Below are 19,760 nucleotides of genomic sequence, written 5' to 3' on the forward strand. Positions count from 1 at the left end.
TATGGTAACCACACACAATGCTTAAAGATCAGTCACAATAACCACTGATTATTTTTCAAACATATCTGACTTAATTCCATTCCTGTAAGCTGAATATCTATTGCCACTGGTGGTGGAGGCAATAAGAAGTCACCAAACAACAATTGACACCAACCAAAATTCCTACAGGTACCCCAGGTGAAAAAGTAGCTGAAGATGAAATCAGCCTTAATACTGACTGTAAGAAAATGACTGTGTAGTTGATAACAAATGACTACAGTATAGCTGGAATGCAATGCAAGGTCTTCGCTGTTACTACAGCTTTAAATGCACTAACAATAATTCAGCAATGATAGCAGGCTCAATGTTCATTGAACATACATGATCTAATGCCAATACACACACATACACTACACACACACTACACACACACTACACACACACACGCACACGCATACACACACACGCACGCACACACACAGACTACACAACACACACACACACACCTGTTTGGATCCAAACACATTAAGAATGTTATCCTTGATAGAAGAGTTTGGTCCAGCTGACAAAACTAACTGACGTCCTCTGTTGGGTGGGTGTGGTATAAGGAATGATGCAATAGTGTATGGTTACCGTGACGATGAAGTCTGGTTGTAGCACAGCAGCTTGACATTAGTAGAGATCAAACAATAACCTTGTAACATCTGAATGAATTTGTTGTATTCCTGTAGTGAAATAAGATAATAAGATGTGTACTTTTAACAGGATACTGTGTAATAGTAGTTACATATGTGAGATCTTATCTTAGGTCTATTGATATACGTCATTACTGTTGACTACATGTGTAGGCTCCGGCCTATTATGCCCAAAATTTTACCTATTATGTTTTTGAGCATTTCCCAAAAATTAAGCCTATTATGCTGAAAATTATGCTTTCAAAATCAAGATTATGCTCTAGTACTGACTGTTTTATTAGAATATATCAGTCTTTGCTGACTGCTGTATTAGAGTAAGTGACTGCTCTATTAGAGTATCTCGATCTTATTTCTGCAAAGTGTGAATAACCAACAAAGAAACGGTTTAATAAATTATATTACATGTTTTTAAACATGAAATCCACTAATAATACTGTTGGCAGTGAATATTTGCTTTCTTTCAGGTGCGTGTACTGCGAGTTTTAATTAAATTTTCAAATATCGTCCTATTATGCTGGCATTACTTGCATTATGCTTGATGCTTTTGGTCACCTATTATGCTTTAAATTATGCCGGCATAATCGGCTGGTGCCTATACATGTGAAACTAACAAGTCTTCTAAAGACATCATACCTTTTTCAAATTCCTCTGAAACTCCTTATACCTTACTGGCAAAGTATAGAATAATCTACTGAGACTGACACTGGTCCCTACCTGCAGTACACAACCATCACCATAGCAACATCACAACAATTACCACACCTCCCTAGCACAAGCTTCTTGACACTGAAGTATTCCACGAGTGTCGAATGTCAACTTTGTTCCAACTGACTGTGATGCATGACGAGTGACAACAACCAAGTCACTAAGGGTAATCAACATGACACAGTACCAGGGGTCGTGGTGACATGCACACCTTAGAGCACATAGAGAACTCAGTGCTTCTCCACGGAACCCAAATGTTCCCACTGTGGCCAAATCTGCAAACTCACTAATTTTAGAAGTACAATGCTTCAATGCTACAGCAAGATGAATAGAAGTACTGCCATTATGAAAATGTTGCAATAATGTCAACACAACAAACAACTTTCCTGCACTACATAACAGGGAGAGGAGAGGTAATATTTAAAAGTATCTGTTGTTATTTGAATGTTAAATTGGACTAAGTCTTTGAAATAGCACCAAAAAAACTGCCAGCAACCAAGATCTTTATTCATTATTTCACCTCTGATACACAGAATGCATGAATTTTATTAAACATTCTAATAGAAAATACAGTTGTCTTCTGCAACATAAATAACTATTGTGTAATTACCCCCTTCGTTTGTAGTAACACATATGTATACATTATATACAACACTACACACAGACAGAAGGACAATACCTAAAACTTCATAGTTTGCTGGCAAGATACCACTACCATTATCAATCACCTCTACTGTTTCTTTACCATATTCCTTCAGCCTGATTTCTGGATGTAAAATAACAAACATACAATGAAGCCTGGTCACCTTTGAAATTAAAATCCTGACCTTATTACACAGTGGCCTTATTAAGCAGGTGGCTGCATTAGACAGGTAACTTTGTACACAAATGACATATTTGGGGATGGCCACCTTGCAATGTTCCTATTTATATTGTCGTATGCTAGTTATCTCCTCACTTGTATTACTACATGTATGCAGTGTAGCAGTAAGCAGCATCACATGGCTTGGAAGCGTGCACGTGAGCCCAATGGTTTTACATTGAAAAGTCTACTGGACCTCATCGGGACTGAAATACCTCCCAAGTGATGAAATATGACAAGTACACAGCATTGGCACAATAAGTTGCCCCACTGAATAGGTTAGTTTTTTATTTTAAATTTGGGCTATGTATAAATCACACGAGATCTCTTGCCAAGCCACAGATGCAGTAAATGCCTTATTGGTGAGCTAGAAAGACATAGAGAGGAGTCCCACTCAAGAACACAGTGTGAATAAATACCCAAGAGTCATCTTATGCAGCATACTTCACTAAGACTGTAGTGGCATGTGCCCTAGTTGGAAAGGAAGCCTCCAGGTGAACAATAGCAACAATTGGCCGCAGGTTAGAAATGGGAATCACAGTCACCATTCAATGTTGCTGCCTTCCTTCAATGCTATACCCCACCTTACAATGCTATACCTCACCTTACAATGCTATACCCCACCTTACAATGCTATACCTCACCTTACAATGCTATACCCCACCTTACAATGCTATACCCCACCTTACAATGCTATACCCCACCTTACAATGCTATACCCCACCTTACAATGCTATACCCCACCTTACAATGCTATACCCCACCTTACAATGCTATACCCCACCTTACAATGCTATACCCCACCTTACAATGCTATACCCCACCTTACAATGCTATACCCCACCTTACGATGCTATACCCCACCTTACGATGCTATACCCCACCTTACGATGCTATACCCCACCTTACAATGCTATATACCCCACCTTACGATGCTATACCCCACCTTACGATGCTATACCCCACCTTACGATGCTATACCCCACCTTACGATACTATACCCCACCTTACGATGCTATACCCCACCTTACTATGCTATACCCCACCTTACAATGCTATACCCCACCTTACGATGCTATACCCCACCTTACGATGCTATACCCCACCTTACGATGCTATACCCCACCTTACGATGCTATACCCCACCTTACTATACTATACCCCACCTTACAATGCTATACCCCACCTTACAATCTCAAAAATGCAATTGACATAAAAAACTATTGTTGCACTTATTATGCTTCCAAACTCCTCTTTGGTCTACCTCCTCTGACTAGACCACTTTCCCATGTAGTTTGGGAGGGGCTTGCAAAGCCATTCTGGAGATGGTGATTGGTATTGACTTTTACAAAGGTCTTGTTGACTGGTAACAGCAACTTGAAGCCATCATGCTATGATTGCTGAGTAGATAGCTGGCTAGCACACACATGGTTTGATCACCAATCAACAATATTCAGACCTCAGTCAGCAGCAGCGCAAACATAGCTACACAGTAACTCTTGTTCACACACACATGCACGCACACACGCACACACACATAAACGCACATACCTACTACTTAGTCTCACATGATCAGAGCACTGTCCTCTGTACTTTTGGAGTAAAGGGTCTGGAGTATTCACAAAGCCCATCTCATGCAGCAATTTGTGGCAGCATTTTATGCCTTTAGTGCTAAGTGGTCTCGTGGTACCCAACTCTAAAAAACAAGTCTGGTGAAACTGTGTACAAACATTTGGCGCTACTGGAATGTTGGCAGTTCCAATCCGTTTCAAATTGATTATGTATTGTTTCAAAGGATTCACAAAGTTTATCACTTCCAGTGGCTATGCTGCTTACAATGGGCATACAAACCATCTCTTGACACGTCCATTGGGCTTATCCTAGTGTCGTACAAATAACGTAGTACTGCTATGCTGCTGTGGACATATCATAACGTAAACACAGCAGTTACACAACATGTAAACTTCACCCAATAAACATTCCAGAGCTCAAAGTTTTTGTACAGTTTCACCAAACCACCACAAGACTAAGTATGTAAAAAATGATGCAGGCTAACGGCTACTGCCAATTCTCAGGTCTGTGTCACATAGTGAGGTGAAGAGGTGGCACATTCTAACAGCATGTACCAATGTAGTGTGCTATCTCACGAGTACGTGATAAGGTAAATGCACTGCATAACTGGAAAAGCAGATAAAAACAAAAACAACTGCATAATTTCCGGATACTATGTACGTAATTTGTACAGGGTGAGATATAGCCCAAATATTTCGAGGGGCAATTTTTTCGAGGTTGAACCATGTTGCTAAAACTAAGTTTTCGTGGATTTGCAAACACTCCCAAAATGTATTAGTCTGTATGGAGGACTAAGGATAAAAATTTGCTGGTAACACTACTAGCTTTTTCAATAATGATAAATCCATGAAAAGCCCATGAAATACTTGAAAAACCCATGAAAATATTATGATCTAAGCTCTATGGGTTTTTCATTGATATGTCTAAATGCAATGAATTTTACATCAAAATCATGTAAATTAATGTAACTGTTCTCTATGCCAAAACCGAATAAGCTATGAAACTGTACAATGTGATAATATGATACCAATGAAATTCCCATGAAAGCTTTAGCATGCCAAATTGTTACCCATGAATCACCTGTGATATTATAAAATGTTAAATAGGTACCAATGAAATTCTCATGAAAATTTTGATTTCTTGAACATGTCAAAGCCTTGCCAATGAATTGGCTATGAAATTACAATGTACAAAATATGTTACCAATGAAATTCTTATGAAACGCCTGGCTACTTTTACACATAACCAACCTCTACCAATGATTCAGCCATGAATTACCCAAAATACTAAGACATCCATGAATTCCTATAATAAAAGGGATATATAATTGTTAATGTTCAATTTATATTTAATTATTACTATATATGCCGTACGTGTGTTTGTTCTCATTGAAGTTTTGATTTCACTACAGATCAAGCAAGGTCCAGGAGTGAGAATGCATATGTATGATGTAGCTACGTACGTACAGTATAGCAAGCCATACATACACATGAACACCATACATGGATATAATGCTCAATGTTAATTACTATATTCTTAAGTCAGTGCCCCTAGAGGGCACCATCGGATCGGTCTGGAAGAAACCATAAACCCAGGTTTTACTATACTCTCTATGAAGAAAACTAATGGAGGCTGGCACTTCAGTGAAGAAATTAACTTATCTTGAAAGCCATGATTTCTACTCCAAGGCTTAACAATAGATAGCTCAGTAGCCGGCCGGCATACGGGTACGGTAGACTTGAACCAAGACTAAGCCCTTGGCATAAAATGGGAGCGCTGCATGTGCAATTTACGAGACAGACATACAGGGGACTAGTTGCTTACTGTGTCCAGCAGAGTACAGGAGTATAGCTAGCTACGAGTCCGGATTCGAGATGCACCAGCAAGTAACGGCCGACCCGCTCTAAGGCCAGGTGATGCGCCTGGGACTTAACATCAGTGATGTCTGCCAGAGCACTTATGCGACAGTTTCCATCCTGAAAACAACTGGCTATCAGCTAAACAAAACTTTCCTTAACTTGCGCATTACTTAGATCGAACAGAATTACCATAGAAATGATTTCTTTAACAACGGGAGCAGCCAGGTGGAAGTGGAGCGCATCAGATTTCCGTGTGTTTCTCGAGCTGATACAATGATACTGAAGTGTTAATTTGCTGTTGTTGCTCTACTAGATTGGTTCTTCAGGTAGCTAATGTCGTCAGTCGCCAGCCGTGTCATATGATTCATGTCACCGATCAGTTTGGTTCAACATAGGTACAGCTAAGTTTTACTACTTGTAAGTGTTCCCGGCCTCGTGAAATGAAGGGGAAACAGTGCAACAGTGGACAATTGTAACAGGGAGAGTGCCAGACCGACTTAAGCTCGCTGGGTGAAGATAATAAGAACACATTTAAATCCAGAGATATCATGATGAGGTTTTAGTGCATGTCATGTAATGTCTTATATCATTATTAACACGCGCAAAATTATATGCAGGTGTCACAGGTACGCTTGCAATTGTGTGATTTTGCAACCACCATAAACAGCAAAGTAATGAAAACAAACTGGTGAACTCCATATATGCAGGTACCATTAATTTAGGAGTATAATTGTCATTACAATTCTTATTGTAGTTATTGTAGTAAAGTCTCAAAGATATTGTGGATGACGTACAGTCTATCTGAAGTGGAACCATTTTTTATGGCATATTGCAATCCATCATGATCAGTGGTTTGTCAAGTAGCTAGATCTAGACAAGCAGCTGATTCAGAAGTGGAATAGCAACGAGCAGCATGCACTCACTGGCCGGGACGTACTGTGCACCTTCGACCCATTTTCTTGCATTGGTTTCATAAGTATTTTCTGACACTATAATATGTTCATGTTGAGCTGAATCCTGAAAAACAGCTAAAAATTAAAAGTGGATTTTTTCTCAACAGAGTTAACATTTCAGCTAACCAGATGATTATTAGTAACAGCAAAGTTGTCAATAACAGACATGTACAGTTTGGCTCCATTACAAGTTCGGGAAGGGGCTGTAATGGACACTGTATTTATATGGCTTCCCCATAGGAAACGTATTGTGAAAATTTTGATTGGCTGTAAATATTATGTCAAACATCTGAACAAAAAGATTTTGAAATATTTTTAGCGGGCCAAGCAGTACTACAAATGAGCCAAATTTCAAGATCGTGTGTAATTGCACCCGTGAGTTATTAAAGGTTTTTGAGGATTCAGCTCAACGTGAACATACTATAGCATACATATTTCATTGGTTTAGCACATGTATTGCAATATGTTTTCATAGCATTAATATGGTTTTTCACGTGGTTTTCATGGTGGAATTTCATGTCTATACCATGCTATTTACATTGCCATAGACTTTCATGGGTATTTCATAGCTTAATACAGTAACTCTGTTTTCATGATTTTCTTGTGTTTTTCATGGCTTTGATTTCACATAAATTTCACAACAATTTCATTATAATATTTCATCCCTTTTTCATGTGTAATGGGTTTTCATAGCCCATGAAATCTTCAAATTTCATGGGGTGCAACATATGAATATACTATGAAAAATATTGTCATAATTTTCATGGGTCATTCATGGTTGAAAAAGCTAGTAGTGTAAGGCCACTCCAAATAAATTCTCTGTTTCCTGTCCACCGCCCGCATCTGGTTACTGTCAGCTCTAAATATTCCATTATTCCGTATTCTTCCATTATTTTCTGGTTATTCTTGCATACTGACAGGCTCAGTAAAAGCCACCTTAGTTCACGTGTCAACAGTGCTATCAATTCAGCACAAACTTCACGTTTGTGTTATTTTTGCAACTTATAAAGAATGAGGCAACCTTAACAGTGGCGTAGCTACCATTGAGGCAACCGAGGCAGCTGCCTCGGTAAAAAATACTCAACAATTCAGGCTGAGCCGGCAGGCCTGAGTTTTCAGTGGCACCCTGAATTTTCTACTCAAACAATACTACTACAGCATTCAGTACTGTATCACACATAATAGAATCTATATGGATGTAGTACTAAACTGGGCCAGAGCCCACGGTGCAATGGCTGGACCACTTTTCAGCTCCTTGAATTGTATCACAAAAAGATCGAGATACTCTAATAGAGCAGTCATCGTAATGTACTCTTCAGTACAGATTATAGCCATGCACTGTTCTCATTACACTGCTTGGCCTAAATTATGTTAAAATGTCTTTAAATTACTTTTCAAAAATTCCAGTGAGTCAACTGCATGGATTGCACTGAGATACTGATCGATCATATGTGACCAGGCCTGCGAAAGTAGGGCATGTGGGCACAAACTACACTTCGCCACACTATCAGTCATATCTCAGTATTGAAACACAATATTTGCATTCTGTAACTTGTATCATATAGCCAATTAGATATTTAATAAGGGCTGAACATTACATGGACATAGCATGCTTCCATGAAACGTTATGAGCCATGATAGTTTGAAAAATTAGGCAAATTTTATGTGCCCACATATATTTTTGCAGGCCCAGTCACATATCATGCATTAGCAGTTACAATCAAAAAATAGCTTCCACGTGCCATTTTAAAACATATATTTTCAAAAATATTCTTGAACGAGCATGCCCCAATACTCCCTAGTTTGACGTGCAGTTGAGCATCATATGAAAGAAATAATCTCTGACTTAAATATCACATCAGATCAGTAAAAGTACAGTATAGTATGCATGACTGTGACCTCTATAGCAGTCCATGGATGGCCTGATCACTCAAAATATCTCTGGAATAAGTCGGGTTTTTGTGTTGAGTTAGTCTAATAATTGAAGCATGGTATACTGTAAAATTAACTAAGCCGGAGCATTCAGTACTTTTGACATGTAAAAAAAACACTCTGAAACAGTGTTTTTCCATCCAACCAGAGAGTCAACCTGCAAATGCTGTACCACCCAAACTTGAAAGAGTTTGTGAATCAGTTGAGTCAGAAGCAGACCCTCTCAATTATGCCAATGTATAAACTTGCCTCGGTAAAAATATTTTCCTGGCTACGCCACTGCTTAAGCATGCTTTTTTGCAGCTTTTTATGATTGTGCCAGGCTAATGCACCTATCAATGTAATACCTGACTACCACTGATATGGGCTGAGGGTGGGGAAAGGTCGGGAATGGTGGGGGAATTGATCGCTAAATTTCCCCGACATAGTGGGGATTTGTCTTCACTAAAGAAATTCACTCAGACAGCAAAGGTGTGTACTTTCAGTTTAGGAAGGAGTGTCTCGGGTGCTGCTACTACGTTCATACTAGAATCCACTCAAACGAACTCATCACTACCCACCAACGCCACACGACCGTACAAATCCACTCCTAGCCCCAGTATTCCTAGTCTCGTGCCCAGACCGCTTTTTTTCTTTTTCTCCGCCCCCACACAAAAAGAAAAAAAGCGGTCTGGGCACGAGACTACAGTATTCCCGGGGTTTGCAGGTTGAGACTTGGTCGGGGTTTGCATCGCCAGTACTTCCCCAGTAGGTAGGGAATTGTAATTTTCAGTGATGCAAATCCCCACCTTCCCCCACCTCAGCCCGTATCAGTTGTAGTCGAGGATTACATTGATAGGTGCATAACAGTGGCTTGAAAAGCTGCCAATCTTATAATGAAATAATGGAAATGTACCGCCCGCCCGCATGCGAATATGCCTGAGTCCAGGACGGGAAACAGAGAATTTATTTGGAGTGACCTAACCTCCAAAACCGTTAAATCGAAAATTTCCCCCTCGAAATATTTAGGCTATACGGTATTATGAAATACACTCGCTCACCAATTAAAGTAGCTCCTGCGTCTAATGCGTTCTCCACCAGTTCCTTCACCGCGACTGCTAAACTTAACACGACCTGACCAGAGCATATCTTGTGGACATCACCAGCATCGATCTTCTTGATTACTGACGACATTACTTATGTACATAATTGAAATACAAGTTATTTCTGTAAATCAAAATTAAATAATTACATCTCACTACAATATGCTCTAATAGAGCAGTCATGCATCTAAACTACTGTGAGTCCTGTGATATGCCAAATACCGTAGTAGCTTTCATGCTTAGCATGTGGCGAGTAGCTCAAGACCATCTACACTGTATGTGAATTTTCGAGACCTGTCATGCTACAACCGGTCCCCCCGGACCAGTTGCAGCAACCATACTTGGTCCCCCCGGACTACTTGCAGCACTGCAATTTGTCCCCCCCGGACAACTTACACATGCAACGTCACGTGATGACAATGGCAGGTACAAGGGCAGGTAGCACGTGTTTGCATAATCTTGAACAGCTCCGTACAGTTTGTGGAAGTTTCCTTACAAGATTTTACTTGTCCAATCTGTTTGGAACTGTTAGACGACCCTTTCTTGACGGATTGTTGCGGACACCGTTTCTGTATGAAATGTATCACCTCGGCCATTCGAAGGAAGGATGAGTGCCCGCTGTGTAAGGCTCAGCCAGTGCGAGGAATGAAATATGTCAAATGAAGCTCGGGTGTATTGCTCCCAAAAACCACAAGGTTGTAGGTGGGTTGGACAATTTGGTGATTTGAGTGTCCATTTGTCCCTGGGGCAGCAAAATGGACAGTGCCATCACGTGATGTTGAACTGCCCTAACAAGGATTGCGATGTGATGCTGTCCTGTATTCAGATGAAGGACCATGTGAACAAGTGTAAGTATTGTCCATTTACCTGCCTCCACTGTGGTCACAAGGGAACTAGGGCTCAAACGAATATTCTACTATTCGAATATTCGTTTCAAAGGAAATACGTAACATCAGTGTGTAAATACTTGGAATTCTTGATCCTACATAAGCATATCTATGACATAAGTGATCAAATCATGTTGATTCTGAATTGTATTAAAGAGACATCTTGTACAACAGGATTATTGATATCTTGTCCATTTACCAATGCTGAAAAAGAATATTCGAATATTCGGTAGTTGTGAATAAAGAATATTCGAATAGTAAAAACCACTATTTGTTTGAGCCCTAAAGGGAACACATGACGTTTATCATCTCATTACCAGGAGTGTCTGGAGTATCCCATAACCTGTCCTAACAACTGTACCTAGAATAAGATCAAGCGTAGCCAGTTGCAGAATCATCTTGATGTTTGTCCCAATGGCTTGTCCCTTCAGTCAAGTTGGATGTAAGACAAGTGTGAAGAGAATGAATGAAAAGAAACACATTGAATCTAACGTAACACTGCACCAGGCATTGATAATGGCTTCAATCACAGGATTGCAGAACGAGAACAAGATGACGAAGGAAGAGTATTCTGGTAAGTTAGATAGCTCATCTCAAATGGAGACAAAAATGTTCTTTCTGGAGAGCAAGTACCTTCAACTACAACAAGAGCTTGATGGGACTGGTGGGTCTAAGGACAAATTTGTTGATGAGACACGTGATCATTTACAGTTTTTGCATGCCAAGTACACGGAATTAAAAGATAACTACACTTGCAGAGATAATGAACAACTACGAAACAGCCTTAATTCTTTACAGTTTAAATACAACACCTTAGAAGTTGAGGTCAACAAATCAAAGCGCCAACATGTTACTTGTCCTCAGCAGGCAGAGCTAACTTCAAAGGTGTCCACACTATCTCAGCAACAGAATGATGTGGATTATTGGATCCGTGGTTACCAGCTGATGGCTAAGGAGTTGAGCAAACATATATAGCTGAAAACTTTACCTGAGAAAGATGGCCGAAGCAGCTACACAATTCCCTGATCGCACGTCCCCAATAATAATGAAAGTAGCTAATTACAAAGAGTGTAAAGGGTGTACTGACACACCCGCATATGTCACATCTTCCTTCTACACAACTGGTCAAGGAGGAAGTATAAATTATGTCTTATAGTTTGCTTCAGTGCAGGAGATGGCTCTTACATGTCAATAAAGGCTTCTCTGATGAGGGGAGAGCGTGATGTGTGTCTATCATGGCCTTTTAGGGGTAGTATCGTCATCACTGTACTCAATCAACTTGCTAACAGTGAACACTATACAAAAGAAATATGGTCGGTGAGTGACAACCCTGGCCTGGAGTACACTTGTAGACCACATTGGGTAGAAGATATTTTATTGATCATTCTGTCATGGAGTGTCATCAATCAATGCGGGCTTATGTTTTGGACGACTGCTTCTACTTAAAGGTACATACCATAGCTATTTAACTTACTGTACACCATTCAATAATTCATTGGTCATTGTAAATTAACAGTAGCTGACTTTTTTCCTTTTTAATCTAACAGTTGCAACGGTAATTATAATAGTAGTAGTTTTAGCCATCAATTTGAATAATAAGTCCATCACAGAGACAGATCTATATAGACAGCAAGCAATTGGAGTTTGTCATAAAGCATATGGCCAGTATAGGTAAAGGGAAGGCGTAATAAGATAAACAATACATACGATACTTGCAGTATATATAGCTAGGGAAGTTCCAAGGAAAACTTCTGTAGCTGTGTGTAGGAAAAGTTTCACTTGCTTTGAAAGATTTTTTACATATACAGTATAAAAATATCAGTGCACTTATTAGTACAGGTCTCACATATAGCTCAACTGACTATATGTTCTATTCCACTGATTGTATACAAAGGACAAATAAATTATTTAATATAAAAGTTTGTGAGCTGTGTAATGTACTGAGCCCTGAGAAAACAGCTAGTGGACAGAGATAACATTTCGGCCTACCAGATGATTAGTGGTGACAGTAAAGGTGTCTGCAAAAACAGATGTGTAATTTGGCCCCATTACAAGTTCAGAAAAGGCACCGGTCATATCAGACTATGCACTTTATGGCTTCAGCATATAGGAAAAAAATTGATCATAAAATAATTATTGTGTAAGAGACATTTGAATGAAAGATTTTGAAATTTATTTACATTTCAAGCAGTACTCAAACGGGCCTATTTTTTCAACAACTGGCGAAATTCCATCAGATGGCTCAACTCAATGTGTTACTATTGTTATAATGTCTAGGTCAATGCTTGTGGTGCTCCTGAACCACCAATAGCAATGAAACTGAATGGTAACATGCGAAGCAAAAAAAAAAAAAAAAAATTAATATTAGCACTGGGGTGCTTGAGATCTATGAGGAATCCTGGCCTCTCCATGGAAGTGGTAAAATTATTTAGGTCCTACAATAACTTTACTTTCTCCCTTAATCGATATGTTAATGAGTGGTCTTTAGTTATAGTATAAATGACTGTTCTATTAGAATGTAAATTTTAGGGGAGAGTGGGGACATGTGTCTGATTTGTGAACGCAAGTTCCATGTTACTGTAAATTCACTGCACACTACTCGGCCAACAAATTAGCAGCTAATGATTGTGTTTCTGTACTGCATGCTGAAAATGTAAGAAATTATATGACACTCTCCTTTGAACTCCTTGATTGTCCTCATCTTTATGATCTGCCTAGCTGTCTTGTATAGAAGATAGCTCAGGTCACCATAAAGGCTGTCGACACTATACTTACCTCTGGTAGTATATAGCTGGTAGACACACAAAGAGATTAATTTTACAATGTTGGAACCACAGACCTATATCCACACATACATACATCAGTTTGTATTATTTTGTAATACATGCTACAACAGGATTTCACCAAGAGGAGGTGCTAAATTCTTTGCAGTAGTGTATCAAAGGAAACAGAACAGTAGCTTGTAGTCTCCTACATGTTCACTAGTGTCATGCAAATATTTTACCACAGTTATGCAGGAGTTCGAGAATGTAGATGTGTGATCTGAGGAGCTTACTTGGATAAATAATTTTGAGAATCAGCACGCCCAAGTTTAAAGAAACTTAAGAATTAGTTTTAAGTTGCAAATTACTATCATGATAACAGCTAGGTCCCTAAGCATAATGCTAGTAAAATGGACAGAAAATAATAACCCTCATAATATTAACTTAATTTTCATTAAAACCTTATAATGTATAGTAATATTTGAAGTCTTGCAACATCAAGTTTGCAGCTAAAACTGCATGAAGGTAATAATTTTATTGTTCAAAAGCAGTTATTATTGGAATGGTTTTTCAAAAGTGGGTATGTATGGGTTATCATTATACCCCGTGTAGCACAGAATTAGAAATTCAATACTTGATTGCAAAGTGACAAACTCTGTTGAATGCAAAAATTCCCAGCACTTGATCCTCAGACAGTTAAATTGTAGTCTTAATAAGTATACCTGAGGAGCCACATGCACAGTCTGAGCTGTGATCTTTCCTCTGCATTCAACCACTGCAGTAGTTCAGTGCTTGTTCAGTGCTTAAACAGCATGGCTTCTCTTCTGTTTGTCACAATAGTGAGATAGTGCTGTAGAGGTTCAATTTCAACTAATACAATGTTTATTGCCTGTATAATTGTCTAGTGGATCTATTATACTGACCTGCAGCTGTTTTTTTGTTTTTTGTTTTAAATATTACAATACAACAGTTGACTATAAGAGTCACCCCTCTAGACATTATCTGGTTATCACTTTATATCAAGAGTTAATAATAGTTGATTACAAACACCAGTGCACCACACGCACCTTTATAATCTCTCATTAGTGATTGCAATGATAGCCAGGTCATAATGATAATATTTTTAATCATGAAATAAAGTACCAAATAGATAGATATAGTAATGTTCATGAAATCAGAAATCATGTTGATTGCAATCACTGTATGCATGAGGTACCCTGGTCAGAACTCAAAGTACAATATTTTATAAATTCCAACTATTACAGAAAAGGTACATAATATTTACTACCAGTAAATAGTCAGTTTAGTTTTGCATCCTCTACTTTCTCTGTTCTTGTTAACTTCATCTTGTAGTGATCGATTCCTCTCCTGAGCATTTTCAGGGTAACTGAGGGGTAGCCATAACTATTGTAATGCATTATTGTGTTGTAGGGCTCAGTTGTATTAGATGTTGAGCAGCTTCTGCACTAATGTCATTTTCCCAATTCCACAGCTTGACTTAAGGAAGAGTTCTTCTTCAGCGATACAGCAATCACATCACAAGTTTCATCAGTGATGTCATTGTTACTAATATTAAGCAGCTGCATGCAGTTTCCTTTTCTTCACTAATGCAGTGAAGAGCACAATGGCTGAATGTGATGACAAGCTGGTATCCATCATGTGTAGTCCCACAAGCCTAGACGAGGGATGGGACAGCATATCATACAGAGCAGGTTCCTCTCCAATAGTAAGGTTGCCATCAATCTGCAACTTTTCCACTCCACACTGGATGGCCAGGTCCGGGGAGGATAATCTGGTTAGGCCATTACTCCATAAGTTCAACACTCTAACAATGATATTACAATTCATCAGGCCACTATGCAGCACGCTAATGCTCTGGTCTTGGATATGGCAGCACCGCAAGTCAAGCTTCTCCCACTCCCTGTGGAGTGGACAGGCTGCAATGCATTCAATGATAGGCTACTGTTAGCAAGGTCAATTACTTTGTTACTAAAGATTTGAGCTTGGTGCGCATAGCTTCATCGTTGGCTTCATGGAAGGAACAAAACAGGTGAAGACATTTCAGATGATCCTTGAAAAACATTTAGAAATAACAGTTGTGTTGTCCCCACAAGAGAGAAATTGTTTAAAAGCAGATTGCTGTCCTTTGGTAAATGCAATATACATTGCAAACATATTCAAATGAAGGTCATTCCAGAACTTCGCTTTGAGCACTTGCAGCTCTTCATCTGGTGCAAGCTGAGTGATATGATAGGCAGCCAAGAACTCCTGAATTGAAAAATGGACAAAGTTAAACATACTCATTTTTCCAGTGAGCCCAAAGTGTTGAATAGCCTGCAGCAATCCAAAGCAGTTTATATACTTCCCCAGGAATAATTGCAATATTTGGACGGGCTGCTCTCACCTCCTGCAAGATAAATATTAGCTTGTTGCTATTAATACCTTCGAGGACTAACTTGGATGTCCGTTTAACTATTGTATTACAGGGCTCAGGGAGGTTGGCTAGATCAGGGATGGTATTTTCAAGAGGATGACCAGACTTGGCAAGATGTTGACAGATGATAAGATAGATGAAGAAGTAATTGTAGAGTTGTGTAGAATTGGTGGGAAGAGGAAAATTCCCTGTTCATACAGATAAATCAAGATGACCATGCTGAAGGGGATGAAGCACAGACCATTGATAGTCAGATTACTTTCTAGATATTCGATGAGCTCTTTGACTGCATGTGGCTGTCCGTTCAGGGACTGTTCAATGTATATCTTTTGTTCTTGTTCAGCAAAGCTCAAGATGTTAGCTCTGATGGTCGCTTATTGTCTGAGTCCCACCAAGAGTTCATATTGTATGGGGACCCCATACAAATATGAACTCTTGTCCCTCTGAGGCATGTGGACGAGATGACACTACCAAACCACAATGAGGTAGCATCCAACGTTTCAGTATATCAGCAACCAAGCTGTCTTATGATTATGATTGTAATAATCGGAAGGCAGCAAATTTACATCCAATGAAAAAAAGATAGATATAAAAATAGTTGGGGGATATTTACAGATAACTAGCTAGAGTGTGTGCATTTATTTACAAAGTCTTTGTCATAGCATATGGAGGGTAGATTGTTCCATTCTTTACTAGTTCTGTAAAAATAATTCATTTGCTATTTGGTGGTGTTGGCTGCTGGCAGTATGAGTCTGAGTGGGTGGTGCTGGTGGATTGTGGCAGAAAGTAATTTGGTATTTGTAATACTGGCTCCTGGTGGTGAGTAATTCTGTGAAATAAGATGCTTTACGCCTCTGTTCCAATGTCTAACATTGTTATTACACTACTCTGAAAACTGTAATCTTACTGTACCCATCTTGCTGCTCGCCTCTGAACCATTTCAAGTTTGTAAATCAAGTTTGTAAATCAAGTTCTGTTGATGTGGATATTCAAGACTTGAGTGGAATATTGAAGAATTGGTCGCACAAGTGTTGTGTAAGCATTTGATTTTACCTTGCTGTTACATTTACTTAGATTTCTTTTATAAAATTCAACATCCTGGTGGCTTTGTTTGTGATGTTATTAATGTGAGGTGCCCATGAGAGTGAATTGTCTAAGTATCCCTAAATACTTGTATGTGTTGCTGGAATTGATGGTCTGGTTGTTTAAAGTATAGTTATTTATGAGAGGTAGATGATGTCTCATAAATCTCAGTAAGACACAGTTGTTGATATTAAACTTCATCTGTCACCTCTGTGCCCATCTAGAAATTTCGTCAATATCTTTTTGCAACAGAACTACATCGTCTTCATTACTAATTGTTCGGTGGACAACACAACCATCTGCAAAATGTCTAATAGATGACAAGATGTTACTGTTAATATCGTTTATATATAGTAAGAACATAAGGGCCCTAATACAGTACCTTGTGGGACACCAAAAATAACTGAAACAAAATCAGATTCGTTACCATTCACCAGTACTCTTTGTGCTTGTTTTGTCAGCCATTCAGAAATCCAGCAATGTATCTTGTCATCAATTCCATAATATTGCAATTTCTTAAGCAGGCGTTGGTGGGGTACAGTGTCGAATGCCTTAGCGAAATCTAAGAAGAGTACATCAACTTGTTTGTGGCTATCTATACTATTAGCTAATTCTTCGATAACGGTAAGCAGCTGGGTGGTGCATGAGTGTCCTGATCTGAATCCATGTTGGAAAGAGTTAAGTATGTTATTCTTCCCTAGGTGTGACATTATAGAGTGGTACTATAACATCAGCACTATTAACTGTGTTATTCCTGCAAAATAAAATGAAGGTACAATTATACAGTTAGCTATGGTTACAACTATACCAAATAATGACTTGAAAAGCTGCCAATCTCATAATGGAAAAATGGACCAGCTGCATGCAAATCAGGATGGGAATCAAAGAATTTATTTGGAGTAGCCTTATAGCTGCATTAATTCAGCCACCACTGGTACAAGATACAGTCATTGCTGTGGCAAGAAAGATGGTGACAAAAGTGGAATGAGTATATTAAGCATGGCCAGACCCTCTTTGATTTAGTAAGGCATGTAACAGAAAATTTGGAAACCTGTCACCGAAATTCCTGGAGCTGCACCCTTGACTATAATGGTTGAGTCTGCATGGTGACTCTGGTCCCACCATAGATAATAGTGTTTATTATCTATGGTCCTATACCACCAACCCTATTCCCATATAGAATGTGGAATCGTATAATAATAACTATCATGTGGAATCTTCAATATATAATCTGTTTATTTACACATAAGCATAGGCGTCACAGTAGGAAACACTTCATGGTTGGGAGGCCAGAAAATGTTTAGAATAAGATGTGGCTGAGCATACACAGCATGATATACTAAGGGGGTCTGGGGGCATGCCCTTCCCCTAGGAAAATCTTTTAAAACTAATGCTGTGAGATTAACTTTCAGAGTACTTTTGGCTGTAAAACACTTGAACCATGCCATCAAATAGAGCAGTGTATATACTTGGCTACTTCTGTAGCTTCCCACTATGTCAGTCACTTATGGTGGTCACTTACAGTCACTCTTTCATCATTAGGAATGGCTTGTAGCTACTAGACATTGAGTAGCATCTGCACTGATCTTCTTGCCATCATACCTCCACAGCTCGGAGAAGCCGTAGCAGTGACATTACAAGCTTCATCAGTGGTATAATTTTGAGTATTTGCAGTTCATTTACCCAGTGATGAGGGAATTGGCTGAAAGTGTATCAGATGCTAGCATATAGCCACAGGGTGGGAAAACATGCCATATATAGAGAGTGCCAGAGTGCATGGGTTACTTTACAATGAATTTGATGCATGCATGCATGCACAGTTACACCAAATATCCAATTCTTTCATTCAACAGAGGATAGTGAGGTAACTAGGAGAATCATCTGGTGAGGTTATTATTCCTCAAGTTCAGGGTAATAGTGACATCACTATGCATCAAATTACAGTGTGGCACAAGAAGGCCATAATCTTGAAAAATTATGGCAGTGCCACAAACTAAGCCTTTCCTATTCATTGTGGGGTGCACAGGTATAGGACACACTTAGCAAAACACCACATGCACAATAGGATGCTAATTATAATAAGTGGTTATCATTATTATTAATTACTTTGTCTCAGATGTATACTTTCTGTACAGAAGTAGGCCTGCATCAAATATGCCCCCAGGATAATAAAAGCATAATAGGCTGGAGTGCTATGCCTAGCATATTAGTTGGATATTTCAAACTATGGAGCTTAATTCCAAGATCGATACTCCCTAATAGAGCAATCAGTGGAAACTATAAAACTGCAATAGAGCACTAAAGTCATTGTACATAGTTCCTTATGTCGATACTCTTTTGTAGTGAAATAATCTAATAGAGCATTCGCTGATTAAAATAATTGTAAAAAATCTTGCTAGCTTAATAGCATAATGCTAGCATACTACACTGAAGAGCATATAAGGGAAACTCCAGAAAGCATTTTGGGCAAAAGTTTGAGCATATTTGACTCAGTCCTAATTTCCCTACTCTAATAGTCAGATTACTTTAAGGTAGTGAGCTCTTTGACTACATGTGGCTGTGCCTTCAGGAATTGCTCATTGTATAACTTATTGCTTTTCAGTGAAGCCTAATATCATGTCAACTTTTATGATTTCATGTGTATTGTTGGGGCCTATATATATCTAATCCAAAACAGCCAAGCTGTAAAAAAAGAGTGCGGTCCTTGAAAAGACTATGGTGAAAAAAGATGTGAAATCCAAGGTGGCGGCCAAGAAATGGCTGTGATGGTAGGTTAATGGTAAATATTTTAATAACGACAATTCAGGTGAATTTGGTGCCGCTTGGTCAATTGGCACAAAATTCACCTAAATTGTCGTTATTAAAATTTTTACCCCATTAACCTACCATCACAGCCATTTCTTGGCCGCCACCTTGGATTTCACATCTTTTTTCACCATAGCCTTTTTGAGGGCC

General features: G+C 38.9%; 1 protein-coding gene across 2 annotated transcripts in view; it reads right to left on the minus strand.

Annotated features, from left to right (window-relative positions):
• The window catches only part of LOC136240463 (mismatch repair endonuclease PMS2-like), a 32,222-nt gene extending 22,463 nt beyond the window's left edge, over positions 1-9,759 (minus strand). For both annotated transcript variants that reach the window (XR_010693815.1, XM_066031451.1), the window contains exons 1-7: positions 9,598-9,759; positions 2,059-2,145; positions 1,591-1,693; positions 1,437-1,539; positions 1,308-1,388; positions 613-704; positions 486-564 (exon numbers count right to left, since the gene is read on the minus strand). Coding sequence is in view for 1 of the 2 variants with exons in the window: in XM_066031451.1 (XP_065887523.1) it covers positions 486-564; positions 613-704; positions 1,308-1,388; positions 1,437-1,539; positions 1,591-1,693; positions 2,059-2,145; positions 9,598-9,730 (678 nt within the window). In the remaining variant the exon portion in view is untranslated. The remainder of the gene's footprint in view (positions 1-485; positions 565-612; positions 705-1,307; positions 1,389-1,436; positions 1,540-1,590; positions 1,694-2,058; positions 2,146-9,597) is intronic.
• Positions 9,760-19,760: the final 10,001 nt, after the last annotated feature.

The sequence above is a fragment of the Dysidea avara genome, chromosome 12 (genome assembly GCF_963678975.1).
Source record: "Dysidea avara chromosome 12, odDysAvar1.4, whole genome shotgun sequence".
In the NCBI taxonomy this organism is placed as follows: Eukaryota; Metazoa; Porifera; class Demospongiae; order Dictyoceratida; family Dysideidae; genus Dysidea; species Dysidea avara.